Source organism: Pseudorca crassidens, chromosome 5, assembly GCF_039906515.1.
Source record: "Pseudorca crassidens isolate mPseCra1 chromosome 5, mPseCra1.hap1, whole genome shotgun sequence".
Taxonomy (NCBI): Eukaryota; Metazoa; Chordata; class Mammalia; order Artiodactyla; family Delphinidae; genus Pseudorca; species Pseudorca crassidens.
The window spans coordinates 14,290,706-14,308,842 of record NC_090300.1 but is presented as its reverse complement, the minus strand read 5'-3'; the positions used below and the strand labels follow the sequence as shown (position 1 = coordinate 14,308,842).

The window sequence follows — 18,137 nt, the reverse complement described above, 5'->3', positions numbered from 1 at the left end:
TGCTACACTTTACAGACACTAACGCTGGCCATCAGCGACTGCACACTTTGGTTGATAAAAGAAGAATGAAGTGGGATTCTAATCAGCAGACCCCAAACTCAAAAAGATCGGCACATGGAATGTGTAATTACATATTTTATACTAAAATGTGTAAGATGTGAATATGCTTTTTTCTCTTTTTAAAAAATGTAATTGAAGTATAGTTGATGTACAGTGTTGTGTTAATTTCTGCTGTACAGCAAAATGACTCAGTTATACATATGTATATTCTTTTCCATTATGGTTTATCACAGAATATTTAATATAGTTCCCTGGGTTATACAGTAGGACTTTGTTGTTTATCCATCCTATATATAATAGTTTGCATCTGAACTTGTGGTGAGGGAGACCTTCAAGATGGTGGAGGAGTGAGACGCAGAGATCACCTTCCTCCCCACAAATACATCAGAAATACATCTACACATGGAACAACTCCTACAAAACACCTACTGAACACTGGCAGAAGACCTCAGACTTCCCAAAAGATATATATATTTTTTTCCTTTTTCTCTTTTTGTGAGTGTGCATGTGTATGCTTCTTTGTGTGATTTTGTCTGTATAGCTTTGCTTTTACCATTTGTCTTAGGGTTCTGTCTGTCCTTTTTTTTAAATTTTTTTAAATTTTTGTATAGTTTTTAGTGCTTGTTATGGGTGGATTTGTTTTCTGGTGTGGTTGCTCTCTTCTTTCTTTTTTTATTACTTTTTAATTATTTTTAATGATTTATTTTTATTTTAATAACTTTATTTTTATTTTATTTATTTTCTTATTTTTTTTCTTTCCTTCTTTTTTTCTCCCTTTTCTTCTGAGCCATGTAGCTGACAGGGTCTTGGTGCTCCGGCCAGGTGTCAGTCCTGTGCCTCTGAGGTGGGAGAGCCGAGTTCAGGACATTGGTCCACCAGAGACCTCCCAGCTCCACATAATATCAAATGGTGAAAGCTCTCCCAGAGATCCCCATCTCAATGTTATGACCCAGCTCCACTCAACGACCAGCAAGCTACAGTGCGGGACACCCTATGCCAAACAACCAGCGAGACAGGAACCCAACCCCACCCATTAGCAGAGAGGCTGCCTAAAATCATAATAAGTCCACAGACACCCCAAAACACACCACCAGATGTGGACCTGCCCACCAGAAAGACAAGACCCAGCCTCATCCACCAGAACACAGGCACCAGTTCCCTCCACCAGGAAGCCTACAAAACCCACTGAACCAACCTTAGCCACTGGGCAGGCACCAAAAACAACGGAAACTACAAACCTTCAGCCTGCAAAAAGGAGACCCCAAACAAAGTAAGTTAAGCAAAATGAGAAGACAGAGAAACACACAGCAGACAAAGAAGCAGGGTAAAAACCCACCATACCAAACAAATGAAGAGGAAATAGGCAGTCTACCTGAAAAAGAATTCAGAGTAATGATAGTAAACATAATCCCAAATCTTGGAAACAGAATGGAGAAAATACAAGAAACGTTTAACAAGGACCAAGAAGAACTAAAGAGCAAACAAACAATGATGAACAACATCATAAAGGAAATTAAAAATACTCTAGGAGGAATCAATAGCAGAATAACTGAGGCAGAAGAACAGATAAGTGACCTGGAAGATAAAATAGTGGAAATAACTACCACAGAGCAAAATAAAGAAAAAAGAATGAAAAGAATTGAGGACAGTCTCAGAGACCTCTGGGACAACATTAAATGCACCAACATTCAAATTATAGGGGTCCCAGAAGAAGAAGAGAAAAAGAAAGGGACTGAGAAAATATTTGAAGAGATTATAGTTGAAAACTTCCCTAATATGGGAAAGGAAATATTCAATCAAGTCCAGGAAGCACAGAGAATCCCATACAGCATAAATCCAAGGTGAAACATGCCAAGACACATATTGATCAAACTATCAAAAATTAAGTACAAAGAAAAAATTAAAAGCATCAAGGGAAAAACAACAAATAACATACAAGGGAATCCCCATAAGGTTAACAGCTGATCTTTCAGCAGAAACTCTGCAAGCCAGAAGGGAGTGGCAGGACATATTTAAACTGATGAAAGGGAAAAACCTACAACCAAGATTACTCTACCCAGCAAGGATCTCATTATTAAGATTTGATGGACAAATTAAAACCTTTACAGACAAGCAAAAGCTAAGAGAATTCAGCACCACCAAACCAGCTTTACAACAAATGTTACAGGAACTTCTCTAGGCAGGAAACACAAGAGAAGGAAAAGACCTACAATAACAAACCCAAAACAATTAAGAAAACGGTAATAGGAACATACATATCCATAACTACCTTAAATGTAAATGGATTAAATGCTCCAACCAAAAGACACAGACTGGCTGAATGGATACAAAAACAAGACCCATATATTTGCTGTCTACAAGAGACCCACGTCAGACCTAGGGACACATACAGACTGAAAGTGAGGGAATGGAAAAAGTTATTCCATGCAAATGGAAATCAAAAGAAAACTAGAGTAGCAATTCTCATATTAGACAAAATAGACTTTAAAATAAAGACTATTAGAAGAGACAAAGAAGGACACTACATAATGATCAAGGGATCGATCCAAGAAGAAGATATAACAATTGTAAATATTTATGCACGCAACATAGGAGCACCTCAATACATAAGGCAAATGCTAACAATAAAATGGGAAATCAACAGTAACACAATAATAGTAGGGGACTTTAACATCCCACTTACACCAAAGAACAGATCATCCAAAATGAAAACAAATAAGGAAACAAAACCTTTAAATGATACTTTATACAAGATGGACGTAATTGATATTTATAGGACATTCCATCCAAAAACAACAGAATACACTTTCTTCTCCAGTGCTAATGGAACATTCTCCAGGATAGATCATATCTTGGGTCACAAATCAAGCCTTGGTAAACTTAAGAAAATTGAAATCGTATCAAATATCTTTTCTGACCACAACGCTATGAGACTAGATATCAATTACAGGAAAAAATCTGTAAAAAATACAAAAACATGGAGGCTAAACAATACACTACTTAATAACCAAGCGATCACTGAAGAAATCAAAAAATGCCTAGAAACAAATGACAATGAAAGCATGATGACCCAAAATCTATGGGATGCAGCAAAAGCAGTTCTAAGAGGGAAGTTTATAGCAATACAATCCTACCTCAAGAAACAAGAAATATCTCAAATAAACAACCTAACCTTACACCTAAAGCAATTAGAGAGAGGAGAACAAAAAAACCCCAAAGTTAGCAGAAGGAAAGAAATCATAAAGATTAGATCAGAAATCAATGAAAAAGAAATGAAGGAAACAAAAGCCAAGATCAATAAAACAAAAACCTGGTTCTTTGAGAAGTTAAACAAAATTGATAATCCATTAGCCAGACTCATCACGAAAAAGAAAGAGAAGACTCAAATCAATAGAATTAGAAATGAAAAAGGAGAAGTAACAACTGACACTGCAGAAATACAAATGATCATGAGAGGTTACTACAAGCAATTATATGCCAATAAAACAGACAACCTGGAAGAAATGGACAAATTCTTAGAAAAGCACAACCTTCTGAGACTGAACCTTGAAGAAATAGAAAATATAAACAGACCAATCACAAGCACTAAAATTGAAACTGTGATTAAAAGTCTTCCAACAAACAAAAGCCCAGGACCAGATGGCTTCACAGGCAAATTCTATAAGACATTTAGAGAAGAGCTAACACCTTCCCTTCTCAAACTCTTCCAAAATATAGCAGAGGGAAGAACACTTCCAAAATCATTCTACGAGGCCACCATCACCCTGATACCAAAACCAGACTAAGATGTCACAAAGAAAGAAAACTACAGGCCAATATCACTGATGAACATAGATGCACAAATCCTCAACGAAATACTAGCAAACAGAATCCAACAGCACATTAAAAGGATCATACACCATGATCAAGTGGGGTTTATCCCAGGAATGCAAGGATTCTTCAATATACACAAATCAATCAATGTAATACACCATATTAACAAATTGAAGGATAAAAACCATATGATCACTCAATAGATGCAGAAAAAGCTTTTGACAAAATTCAACACTGATTTATGATAAAAACTCTCCAGAAAGTAGGCATAGAGGGAACTTAGTTCAACATAATAAAGGCCATATATGACAAACCCACAGCCAACATCGTTCTCAATGGTGAAAAACTGAAACCATTCCTTCTAAGATCAGGAACAAGACAAGGTTGCACACTCTCACCACTATTATTCAACATAGTTTTGGAAGTTTTAGCCACAGAAATCAGAGAAGAAAAAGAAATAAAAGGAATCCAAATCAGAAAAGAAGAATTAAAGCTGTCACTGTTTGCAGATGACATGATATTATACATAGAGATTCCTAAAGTTGCTACCAGAAAACTACTAGAGCTAATCAATGAATTTGGTAAAGTAGCAGGATACAAAATGAATGCACAGAAATCTCTTGCATTCCTATACACTAATGATGAAAAATCTGAAAGAGAAATTAAGGAAACACTCCCATTTACCACTGAAACAAAAAGAATAAGATACATAGGAATAAAGCTACCAAAGGAGACAAAAGACCTATATGCAGAAAACTATAAGACACTGATGAAAGAAATTAAAGATGATTCAAACAGATGGAGAGATATACCATGTTCTTGGATTGGAAGAATCAACATTGTGAAAATGACTATACTACCCAAAGCAATCTACAGATTCAGTGTAATCCCTATCAAACTACCAATGGCATTTTTCACAGAACTAGAACAAAAAAATTTCACAATTTGTATGGAAACACAAAAGACCCGAATAGCCAAAGCAATCTTGAGAAAGAAAAATGGAGCTGGAGGAATCAGGCTCCTGGACTTCAGACTATACTACAAAGCTACAGTAATCAAGACAGTATGGTACTGGCACAAAAACAGAAGTGTAGATCAATGGAACAGGATAGAGAGCCCAGAGATAAACCCACGCACATATGGTCACCTTATTTTTGATAAAGAAGGCAAGAATATACAGTGGAGAAAAGACAGTCTCTTCAATAAGTTGTGCTGGGAAAACTGGACAGCTACATGTAAAAGAATGAAATTAGAACACTCCCTAACACCATACACAAAAATAAACTTAAAATGGATTAAAGACCTAAATGTAAGGCTAGACACTATAAAACTCTTAGAGGAAAACATAGGCAGAACTCTCTATGACATCAATCACAGCAAGACCCTTTTTGACCCACCTCCTAGAGAAATGGAAATAAAAACAAAAATAAACATATGGGACCTAGTGAAACTTAAAAGCTTTTGCACAGCAAAGGAAAGCAGAAACAAGACGAAAAGACAACCCTTGGAATGGGAGAAAATATTTGCAAATGAAGCAACTGACAGAGGATTAATCTCCAAAATTTATAAGCAACTCATGCAGCTCAATAACAAAAAAAAAACCCAATCCAAAAATGGGCAGAAGGCCTAAATAGACATTTCTCCAAAGAAGATACACAGATTGCCAACAAACACATGAAAGGATGCTCAACATCACTAATCATTAGAGAAATGCAAATCAAAACTACAATGAGTTTTCACCTCACATCAGTCAGAATGGCCATCATCAAAAAATCTACAAACAATAAGTGCTGGAGAGGGTGTGGAGAAAAGGGAACACTCTTGTGCTGTTGGTAGGAAGGTAAATTGATACAGCCACTATGGAGAACAGTAGGAGGTTCCTTAAAAAACTAAAAATAGAACTACCATATGACCCAGTGATCCCACTACTGGGCATATACCCTGAGAAAACTATAATTCAAAAAGAGTCATGTACCACAATGTTCACTGCAGCTCTATTTACAAAAGCCAGGACATGGAAGCAACCTAAGTGCTCACTGACAGATGAATGGATAAAGAAGATATAGCACATATATATAATGGAATATTATGCAGCCATAAAAAGAAATGAAATTGAGTTGTAGTGAGGTGGATGGACCTAGAGCCTTTCATACAGAATGAAGTAAGTCAGAAAGAGAAAAACAAATACCATATGCTAACACGTATGTATGGAATCTAAAAAAAAACAAAAAACAAAAAAGAAGGTTCTGAGGAACCTAGGGGCAGGACAGGAATAAAGATGCAGACGTAGAGAATGGACTTGAGGACACGGGGAGGGGGAAGGGTAAGCTGGGATGAAGTGAGAGAGTGGCATGGACATATATACACTACCAAATGTAAAATAGATAGCTAGTGGGAAACAGCCACATAGCACAGGGAGATCAGCTCGGTGCTTTGTGACCACCTAGCGGGGTGGGATAGGGAGGGTGGGAAGGAGACGCAAGAGGGAGGAGATATGGGGATATATGTATATGTAGAGCTGATTCACTTTGTTATAGAGCAGAAACTAACAGAAAAAAATATTTGGAGACTTTGAAAAATTATATATGTATTTGAAATTAAAAAAAAAAATAGTTTGCATGTGCTAATCCCAAACTCCCAATCCTTCCCTCTGAATATGATTTTCTTTGGTTCTTTTTCACTGACTTTTTCAGTTAACCCACCAGCTCCCAAGACAACTGCATCTACTCAAAGCGCTTTCCCTACTGTCTTATGTTCAGTTCTGGTGGCAAATTTCACAGGAAGCACTTGTGAGCTAGAAGACAGTCCAGGGAGCGGGATGAGGATGGAGAGGCTCTATGGCTCACAAGCTCCTGGTGGCATCCTCCAAGTCCATTGCGCGGTCAGGCTGAGGGACGTGCAGACAGAGAGAAGAGGACGGTCCCTTTCTCTGCCTCTCTCTTCCTCTTCACCTATCCATCTATGTAGCTTCCCCCTTTCATTTCAAAGAATCACCCTTTCTGGTCACACTCTAGATTGTAAGCTCGTAGAGCATAAGCCAAATACCTGTCATAAATGCCCTATGGATGGACTTTCATCCCATTCACAACTGCCTTTAATTTTAGGCCATAGGTTTCCAACTGAGAAAAATGCAATTATTTGCACTTGACTCCACATGTTCCCTAGCCCAGCCTCCTCTGGGCTTTTGGAACAAGATCAATGCAATAGGCAGAGGATCTTTCCAATTGATGATCCTGGGTGACCGATACAAGAAAACAGTATTTACTTACTCTACGCCAAGTACGACATTCACAACTTTTAAATACATTATCTCTTTTCATTCTCATTGACTTTGAGAGGTTGTTACCCGTGTCTCCATTTATACAATTGAAAAATGGAAAAGCAAAGAGGGGGTGGTTTCCTTTTCATACACTCAGCAAGAAACAAGAGAGCAAGATGCCTACCCAGGCCAGATTCGAGAATCCACATTCTCTTTCCAACATACCGCACTGTCTGCCGAGGCGTAAAGAGCCAGGTAGGTTGTGTTGTGAAAGTGTGTGTGTCTGTATGTGTGCGTGTGGTCTGGGGTGCGGGGGGAGAGGAAAGCCAGGAAGATGTGGCCGAATTAGACTGGCACATCTGCACACAGAGCTTGAGGATATTAACGGGCAGAGGAGTAAAGGGGCAGAAAAGGGACAAGTCAGTCCCAACTGTGAGAAAAGACAAAAAGCTGGTCTGAGATACTTGGTGGTCAGAGCCCTGGGAGGCTCCGGGAGGAAAGTGGCTGCTAGAAAAGCAGGATCAACCACAAGCCAAGAGGGAGCTGCCCAGGGCTTGAACAGGAAAGGCCTTCCCCAGAGGCCACAAGGGTGGGGAGGAGAGGAAGGAGATGGTCTCGGGGATAGAGGTGAGGGAGGTAGATACCCCCCCGCACAGCCAGAGGCACGTGCAGAGGAGCAGCTGTCTGTGGGTCGGAGCAGGGGTCGGACAGAGCTCTTCCAATTGCTGGGCCAGGGGCAAGCCCACCCCAGACTGGACCCTGCTGGGCTGTGCTGGTAACAGCTGCATATACATGGCTCCTCTAAGGCAGGGATTGATTCTCACAGTGGGCTGAATAGGAAACTTGGGGGGAAAGCCTGGACGTGTGTCTTTTAAAAAGCTTTCCAGATAGACACAAGCTCGATTTGAACCGAAAGGCTTTCAACCCAATTCAGGAAGCATTTACTGGATGCCTTGGGAAACAAAGATGAACATCCATTGACAGATGAATGGATAAAGAAGACATGGTGTATATATACAATGGAATATTACTCAGCCATAAAAAAGAATGAAGTAATGCCATTTGCAGCAACATGGATGGACCTAGAGATGATCATAGTAAGTGAGACAGAGAAAGACAAATATCGTATGATATCACTTACATGTAGAATCTTAAAAAAAGATATAAATAACTTTAAATACAAAACTGAAATAGACCCACAGACATAGACAACAAATTTATGGTTATCAAAGGGGAAAGGTGGGGAGGGATAAATTAGGAGTTTGCGATTAACATATACACACTACTATATATAAAATAAGTAACCAACAAGGACCTACTGTAGAGCACAGGGAACTATACGCAGTATTCTGTAGTAGCCTATAAGGGAGAAGAATATGAAAAAGAATATATAAAGTATGTAGAATATATATATATATATGTGTGTGTATATATATATATACATACTTTATATATTCTACATACTTTATATATATATATATATAAAAAACGGAATCACTTTGATGTACACCTGAAACTAACACAACGCTGTAAATCAACTATACTTCAATTTAAAAAAATAACAATTTAAAAAATTGACAGGGGCACAAAATGACAACTGTGTCCTTACTTGAGTTTGTAACCATTATCTCCCTCCTGCAGACATTTTATTTTCTAATATATTTATTTGTTTGGCTGTGCCGGGTCTTAGTTTCAGCACGCGGGATCTTTTTAGTTGCGGCATGCATGTGGGATCTAGTTCCCCAACCAGGGATGCAACCGGGGCCCCCTGCACTGGGAGTGCAGGGTCTTAGCCACTGGACCACCGGGGAATTCCCTCCCACAGACTTTTTAGATAGTAGGCGTTCCCTCCAGTTACGCATCAAGGTCACATTTTAAAATTTCAATATTTCAAAGGCTGAAGAAAGATGAATCATTGGGGTGCTTTTCCTATCACCCTTTTCATCAAATGTCACACGACCATAGACATCTGGGGAAAGTGGCATCTGTACCGTTCTTTCAGACACTAGTTCTTAAATCCGAGAAAGCTTCAGAACCACCTAGAGAGCCTGTTAAAACCCAGATGGCTGGGCCCACCCGCAGTGCTTCCCATTCAGTAGGTCCAGGGTGGGGCCAAAGCATCTGCATCTCTAACAACTTCCAGGTGCTGCTGCTACTGGTCCTGGGACCACACTTTGAGAACCACTTTCTCAGGCAATTTTGGATCATTGCCATCAAACCATCTTTATTGAGGAAACCACAAAGCCTGCCTTTCACAGCCACTTTAATGTGCAGACAGCAAGGGATTTTATACACATCCCCACGGCCCGTGGCCGATCGCATGTGCAAAATCACTCAACGTGTTTCTGGTGCAGCCACGCATCGCTTGCTGATACAGCCCTGTATCACAGAGCAAACCGAGTGCTGCAGCTCGTGGGTGCAGGGCAGCCAGCATGAGCTTGTCCGGACGGGGTCCTTGAGATCCTGCATCTACCACACGTGGCAGGCTGGGTGAACGGACCGCCCCATCTTACAGTTGTGGAAGTTTAGGGTCCCCAGGGGGGACATGACCTGCCCACATTGGACTCTGCATTTTCGACAGAGCCTCACTTCCTCTCCACCCCGTTTCCAGTTAGGGGCATGGAGGCTCACTGGGACCGATGGTGGGCGGGACTCACTGGCGGAGCCTGACGGGGAAGCAGGTCATCACCTACCTCCTTACCTTCCTCACTACTTATGCCTGCAGGACCCCTGGCCCCCAACCTAACTGGCCCTGGATGCTGTGATTTTGGAATTCCTGTTTCTGATTATTACAGTTTTTCTGTGGACTCTATTCTGTCACATTTGCAGGCAGCTATTTCCCATCCCTACTCAGATGCGGGCTGTCCCCCGCACCCCTGCTCCCCACCTCAGGCCTCCTCAGAACAGCTGAAGGCTCAGAGGCTAAGCAACGGTGCCCGTGGAGCGCTCCACCCCAGTTCCAGGCGGGGTACTGGCCACAGGCTGCAGTGCCAAAGGGCACAAGGGTGTGGCAGGTCCCAGTGCCCCGCACTCTGCACAAGAGCTGCTTCCTCATCTGTCCTCCTCTGGCACAGAGACCCCCCCTGTCTGGCAGGGCCCCTCAGAGTGACGCCAACCCTGTGTCCTTCTAGGGCCAACTTGAGAGCATTCAGAAATCAGTCCCCTATCTTCAAACATGCCGGATGCTGGGTGGACAAGAGACTGGTCTATAAAGTCCATGTTTCAACAGTTGCAGAAATGCCTTTAAAACACACACCAGCAAACCTCAGAAAGAAATCAGCTCTCCCCTTCCCAAATCCCAGCGCAACACAGCTTGAGGAATTCCTCTGCCCACAGCCATCTGGTGGCCTTGCGGGTCAATGCTTCTCAAAGACCGCCTTCTACACTTAATGGGCCAGGGTTCTAACCTCCCTGTGCCTCAGTTTCTTCATCTGTAAAATGGGAGCAATCACAGTACTCAGACTTATTGTGCAGGTTAAGAGAGCAGATGCATATAAATTTCTTCTGGCATATAAATTTCTATGGCCCCCTGTCAGAGGGGGCCATACAGTCTAGCTCCAATAACGACGATGCTCTAATTATTATGGGGGCCACAAACTATGCGTTTGACTCACTTATGTCACTTAGCGCTTTCAAATTAATGAGAGAAGAATCTTTTCTACCCGGCACACACAATGTGTTTTTTCTACAGAAAGGGAAAATTGGGGCCCATCCCCCAACTGGGGGTGGCATAGGAGGGGCACCAAAGGACGAAAGGGGTCCTCACAGGGTGTATGGAGGTCCAACTGCCGTTCAGAGGAAAGCGACGTCCAGCAGCAGCCACACTCAGAGGAGCGAGCGGGTAAAACAATCACTGTCCAAACAAGAAAAGCACCACTGCCAATCCCAGCACTTACGTCCAGAACCGTCCATTGTTCCACTACAATAGCATCGTAGCCCTGCATGGTTTTGCTATCTTCTGTGGAAACTGCTTCAAAGATGAATACTCCATCTGTCAAGCCGTGTAAGGAATCTGTGGAAAAAGAAAAGGCGGGGTGGGGTGGAGGGAGGTTGCTGTAAACCGTCTGTGGCAGAAGCCTTACAAGCAGCAAAAATTTTCACTGCATTCATTAATAATCCCAATCAGAACATCTTTTCAGCATGTTAATTAAAGAAGGCATACACAACCACAGAGTCTAGCCCCATCAGAATGAATGAGACTAATTTACCTCGCAGTTTTGAATAATATCCTTGATTTTATGAGCCCAAATTTCATTGTTAGCAATCACCATTTGATTTCATGCGTTTACCTTCCTTTTCATGCTCCAACGTCAGAATGCACTGGGGAGAACTTATTCGGGGGAAATGCAGTCACTTAGAGACAGTTTTTAGAAGAAAACTATATTGAGGTGAGAGAAATTATTTTGAAGTGGGGATAGATGCAACGCAGCGCTCTGGGCTTGCAGACACAGTTCAGATGCGCTGATTCCTCGACATTTGTGTGACATGGGTGCAGTATATGGGACACTTCACGCAGCTCTTGTCAGGAGGTGAAATTTGGGGGAAGGGAGAATTTTTCAAAATGATTTACCATTGAAAATGTTTCCCTGGGCACTGCTATAGTTAATGGTAAAGGTCCGTATAATTCAACAAACCTACATCAAACATAGCATGATTCAGAACTGTCTCAGGCAATGAAGATGTCAAGAAAAACACAACAGGGTCCTTGCCCCTGAAGAAGACTTTCAAGGAGGCATTTTTTAAGTTAATACCCTAGATTCACTTAGATGAGGGACTGTGGAAACAGACGAATGGACTCAGAAGCAGGTGGTTTGGGCCCATGCTCTATCGGAAAAGGGATCTGACCCTTTGAGGGGTTTGGTTTCTTGTCTGTGAAAGGGGGTTGTAGACAGAGAATTCCTCCTGGTCAGTATTCTACAAATCACTGTTCAGTCGCACTGTGCTGGACTGAACTCTGTCCCCACCCCCCACCCCCGATTCATATGTTGAAACTCTAACCTCCAAAGTGAGTACATTTGGAAATAGATCCTTTCCAGGGGTAATTAAGGTTCAATGAGGTCATAAGGGTGGGCCCTAGTCCAACAGGACTGATGTCCTTACAAGAAGAGGAAGAGACACCAGAGCACCACCCACCCTAACCCCCTAACCTTGCACAGAGGAGAGCCCATAGGAGGACACAGAGAAGGTGGCCATCTGCAAGTCAGGAAAGGAGGCCTCACCAGAAACCGAATTTGCCAACTCCCTGATCATGGACGTCCAGCCTCCTGATCTATGAGAAAATAAATGTCTATTGTTCAAGCCAACCAGTCTGTGGTGTTTTGTTATGGCAACAGACATAAAAATATGTTTAGTGATATAAAGGACAATTCACACAATAATGTGATCTTTTCTTCATCAGGAAGGAAAGGGAGAAAAACACAGAAAGCCCCCTGAGTCACACTGGAGTTCAGGAACTGCCAGTGCTTTCCAGAAGTTACAAAAAGACAGACAGATGGAAACATATAGCAACCTTCAGCTTCTGTCTTCCAACAGACCTCACAAGCAAGTCAAAAAGCCGTCAGAATGAGAAAATTATTTGCAACAACAAAAATAAGTAATAAATAAATGGCTACGTTTAACAATCTTTATTGTATGTAAAAAGTTTCCAGGACTTCCCTGGTGGCGCAGTGGTTAAGAATCCGCCTGCCAATGCAGGGGACATGGGTTCGAACCCTGGTCCAGGAAGATCCCACATGCCGCGGAGCAACTAAGCCCATGCGCCACAACTGCTGTGCTCTAGAGCCCGCAAGCCACAACTACTGGGCCCGCATGCCACAACTACTGAAGCCCGCGTGCCTAGAGCCCGTGCTCCACAGCAAGAGAAGCCACCGCAATGAGAAGCCGTGCACCACAACGAAGAGTAGCCCCTGCTCGCCGCAACTAGAGAAAGCCCATGCGCAGCAACGAAGACCCAACATGGCCATAAATAAATAAATAAATAAATAAATAAAAAGCTTCCAGGGCTGAAGGGAATTTTAACTGCACGACCTTTCCAGAGAACAACTTAACAATGTCTCAAAAGACTGAAACACAAAAGTCCATCCTCTTTGACTCAGAAACCCTACCTCTTTCAGTCTATTCTGAGCACCCTGGCACCCATTATGTGCCAGGTACTCTTGTGATCACTGGTGACAAATGAAGACCCCGCCCCCATGGAGCTTCCCCTGCCTGCGGGGGGAGAAAACATAATGTCCCAGGGTATAAATGCTATGAGAATATAAAGTGGGCTGGGGCGGGGCGGGGTGTTGCATGGAGGTAGAGGCGATGGCATGGCTGTTTCTGAAAGAAGTGCTCAGGGTAGTTCCCCCCACTTTGAGTAGAGATTGAACTAACTGCAAGCCAGGTCTGCGGGGTTTGAGAGTTCAAGGTAGAGGACACAGCTTGAATAGAAATGAAGAGTGAATGAGGGGTCACCAAGGACCAGACAAGCAGCAGAATCATGAGAAGAAATTCAAGACTAAGACAATGGTGGGGAGATAAGCCAACCAGGGGCTTATCCATGTGACTCGCTTGGCCAGTGGGATCTTAGCGGGTGTGACACAAGCAGGAGCTTGCAAAGCACTGGCGTGGTTGAACTTGATCTCACATCTGCGCCACCACTTTGAGAGCACATGCCCCAGCTAGCCTGTTGGAACAGAGCTGCCCCGGTGGAGCTTAGCCTAGATCAGCTGATCCATAGACCTGAGAGTGGGCCCAGCTGCCTCAAAGAAGTTGCTCCAGGCAACCTACAAATATGAGAGAATAAATTATTACTGTTTTAAGCCAGTGAGCTCTGGAGTGGTTTGTTACACAGCATCATCCTGGCAATATCTGACTGTTACAATGCCCAAATGAAACTTAAGAAATCTGAGACCAGTGTACTTCACTTAGCCTGGGGAATATTCCTGATTATTCCAGAATGATAGAGGGGCCTGACCAGCTCAACAAACCACAGCTCTGAGGGGAATTCCTGGAGCACAGCAGCCTCATCCTGATATTCTTCCTACGGACAAGACAAAACTCCATTTTAAATAAGATCCCTGTGGGTTAATCAATACTATGCTCCTTTTTTGTATTTGTTTCCTATACCGAGAGTCTGTTACCCATCAGCCTTGGCAAAAGTGCTAAGCTTGCCTCTCTCATCCGCTCTGCTAAAAAATTTCCCCCAGGTGTTTGTTCAATGTCCTCCTAAAAGACATTTTACTAAGGTGACCGAGGAAGGACAGAACTGCTCTCTGGCTGAACCACATTTAAATATTTTGGGCTCCAGGACAAGCACGGACTATAGTCCAGCTCACTTACCAAGTTCTGGGTAACACAGGTCCAGCTGGAGCCCCTGCCACAGTAGGGATGCCCTACGGAACCCCTTTGAATAAAGCTTTCCCAAGTCCTGACCTGGTGATGCTTGGGACCAGAAGATACTCACTGATCCTTCAGTAGCCTATGATCACAGCACACACTTCTTCAAGGCTTCTACAAACATGTTATACCCCATTTCCAAAGTCTCTACCTACGGATCTCCTTACTGGTAAGCCTCTAAGCCCTTTCAACGCGCCTACCACATGCTCTAAGTATTAGAGTGCTCAGCACGATATAGATAGAGTTGAGGTCCACTTGGGGAAGGAGACAGTGCAGCTCATCCAACTTTCTTTCCTACCCCCTGCCTGGCATGCCCTCCTTCGCTCCAAGTCACAAGCTCGGGAGGAGGGCTGTGTGGTCCAGGCTTGGGGGCGTGAAGCAGGAACAAGCCAGGTCCTTATTTACCATCCTCCTAACTCAGTCCTGCCTGCAGCGTCTCAGCCCGCTGCTCAGCTCTTCGGAATCCAGACTGCTGATTCACCCACTTCACTACACAGCAAGTTCAGGATGGCTGTCAAAATTTGGTCATCTGTAACAGCAAAACAGTCAATGAACCACAGCCAGCAGACAGCTGGGCTTTTAAAGAACCCCTTGTTTTGACGGCCTCATCCACCACCCGTCTCTTCATCACCTTCCTAGCTCAGCCTCGCTGCAGTGTGCTCCGAGCTGGTATAAATAGGTCTCTCTCAGAGTGCAGCTCCCCATGCAAAAAGGTTAAATCATCCTCCATCTATGGAAAACGTTCCATTATCACTGCATTTTTTTTATTAAAGTAAAGATGCTTCCCTACTGTGCACAGAAAGCTATTTGCCCTGGCATTGTATAAATATTTGATGCCGGTCTTTTGGCAAAAGGACACCTTAACTTTCCAAGTTTATGCTTTACAAGAAGGATGTGAGAAAAGGAGATTTGCCCTATTAGCCCAAGAGTAAATTCTATGCGAAAACTGCTCTTCCCCTGCAGCCTCTGGGACACGAAGACTCCATCTAGCAAGCTACCCTTCAGGCTCACCCTAGGTGCTGCACCTCTCCCAAGTCCAGCGTGAAATGCACACGCCATCGACATAAGGGGTCGATGCACGTGGTCTACTAGAAAATGTTACTGTTCTCCTTCTACAGGCTAGGATGGTTTAAATGCCCACACTGGCGTCACTGGCATAACAGATGTCCTTGGCCCCCTGAAACCCCTTTTCCCCACCAGCATGGCACTCACGGCACCACCTTGGCTCCAGGAGTGGCCTGTACCAACTGCATAGCCATAATCGCCCGTGTTATAGGGACGCGCAGCCGCACGCAACCAATTGGACAATGGTGTATGCAGCTCCCCCATCACCCCACAGCTAATCTGCTGACATTATCAAGAGTGGAGCAGGCCTGCTGCTTCTCTTGCTTCTGCAGCCCTCACTTCTGCTCTCGGCCTGCCTGCCTTCCTGCAGTCCCTGTTTGAAGCAGTGAATAAGTTACAGTTAGGGGCAGCCTGCAACTTCAGTGTCATTTATCAGACCAGATGACCAGATGGGGAGGAAACGCCCTGATTCTGTGCTCGCCAGCTATGAGGCCCTCTGCCAGGCACATTCATGGCTTCTCATTGAATGCCTCCCCCCGTTGCAAGTTCTGCAAGGTTATCATTCCCTCTAAGTGGTGAGAAGATGGAAGGAAGCTATAGGCGTGAAACCATTTGTCCACATTCAAGCGCATACAAGGGCCTATCTCGACCTGAAATGTAGTTTGTGTGACTCCAAAGCCTATGCTCTTTCAACAGGTGACAGATATTTTATTTTGCTACCACGAGGATGTGCCAGGGGCTGTGCTCCAGCCGGGGGATGAGCAGCCTAGGCGCCCAGCCTCATGGAGCAGGCGTGCTCTGACCACTAGGCCGCTCTCCCTGCTCTCGTGTTTTGTGGCATCTCAGTGGGGTTGCAGTGAGATGGCCTTACAGCTTCTGTTTGGGGCCAAATCCGTGCAGAGGCCACGCCTTCCTGCATGGGGCAAAGAAAGAACAAAAATATGTGTGTCAATGGATAAGCTGTATCTATCAACACAAGGGACAGCACACAGCAGCGAGAAAAAAATGATCTGCAGTGACGTGTAAAAATGTGGATGAAATCTAACAAGGAGAAGCCAAATGGAAAGAAGCCAAACAAGGGCAGACTCCACCCACATAAAGTTCACGCCCCACCTGTGACGCTTCCAGTCAGGACTGTGGTCGCCCTGGGGAAGAGGCATTGTGAGGTCCTGAGTGGGACTCTGATGGGGCTGGGATGCTGTTTCTTGATCTGGCGCCGGTTACGTGGGTGTGCTCGCCTTGTGAAAACCCACTGAGCTGGACCCTTAGGAGCTGTCTTGGTTTCTGTACGTGTGCTATACTGCAGGAAAAAATTTACTTAAAAGACGTGCCATGGATAGAAGAGAAAATGCATTTCACGGTGTAAGTGAAATTTACCCCTTATGCTATTCAGCGGCTCCTCTGAAATAGAAGCTACGCCTGCAACCACTAGGCCAACGTGCCTGGAGCCTGCGGTCGGACAAGGGAGTGGCCGTGAACTTCCTGCAACCTCATCCTCCCTTGCTCCCCCAGTCTGCAGGGGCCTGGTGATGCACACCCCAACACCAGCTCCCCCCAGCACTACACATTACTGTGCAGCATCCGGAAACCTTTATTGGTCGCCTCCTGTATACAGTGCATGGTGGACAGACACTGGGATGCTAAGAAGCATAGGAAGCAGGCCCTTGCCCAAGGGCCTGCAAACATGTCTGCCTAAAATATGTGTCCCTACGTGTATTTTATTTAAAATACGTACATGTTTTTTACCTATGTATTTTGCAAATACAAGGTAATCTGGTTTATGTCAGGCATCAAAAATGTGGTGTAAATACCAAATGTTATTTGGATGGACGTGAAGCTGGGGCATCAGAGAGAGTCTTCAGGAAAACCTAATCTTTAAAGAGGTAGGAAAGGAGGGACTCCTAGGTACAATGCGTCTCCTGATGTGACACAGCTCGTCAAACACAACAGCATCTGGAATGTATCCTAGACCTAAGGCCTTAGAACTAAATTCCAGTTTATAGGAAACAGAGGCTGGAGAAACAAGATAACATTATGAGGCCCTGGCCGGACAAATCCAGAACACAGGGCATTCTAAGAGGCTAATAGGTTTATTTCAAGCAGTCAGGGTCATGAAGAACGACTCTTCCAGGTACAGCAGCAGTAAGCACGTGGTCACCGTGCAGTGCCTGTTGCTGGACTGGATTCTGGTTTGCGCTACTTGCTGCAAAGGACATTTCGGAAACAGTGGAAGACCTGTGATCGTGGGCTGAATAGAGATGCTGCTGCCGGAGGCGGAAGGACTGCCCGGCTAGGAGAGGGGGAGGGTGGGGCGAGAGGAGGGGGAGGGCCGGGGGCAGGGAGAGGGAGGGGGAGGGCTAGGACAGGGCCAAGGGCAGAGCAAGGTGGGGAAAGGAGGTGGGGGGCAGCAAAGGGTAGACCAAGAGGGATGCAGAGCAAGGACGGAGCCAGGGGGACAAGGGGGGTGAGAGCAGGGCAAAGACAGCTGGTGGTGGCCAGTGATGGCAGCAGGGACTCTGCAGGCCTGGAAACCCTTGGTGGGAAAACAAGCTTCAGAAGGTGG

General features: G+C 44.2%; 1 protein-coding gene across 3 annotated transcripts in view; it reads right to left on the bottom strand.

Moving 5' to 3' along the window:
- RFTN1 (raftlin, lipid raft linker 1) overlaps positions 1 to 18,137 on the bottom strand; it is a 204,511-nt gene that overhangs the window by 32,942 nt on the left and 153,432 nt on the right. For all 3 annotated transcript variants that reach the window (XM_067737398.1, XM_067737397.1, XM_067737396.1), the window contains one exon: positions 11,029 to 11,144. In XM_067737398.1, coding sequence (XP_067593499.1) covers positions 11,029 to 11,144 — 116 coding nt within the window. The remainder of the gene's footprint in view (positions 1 to 11,028; positions 11,145 to 18,137) is intronic.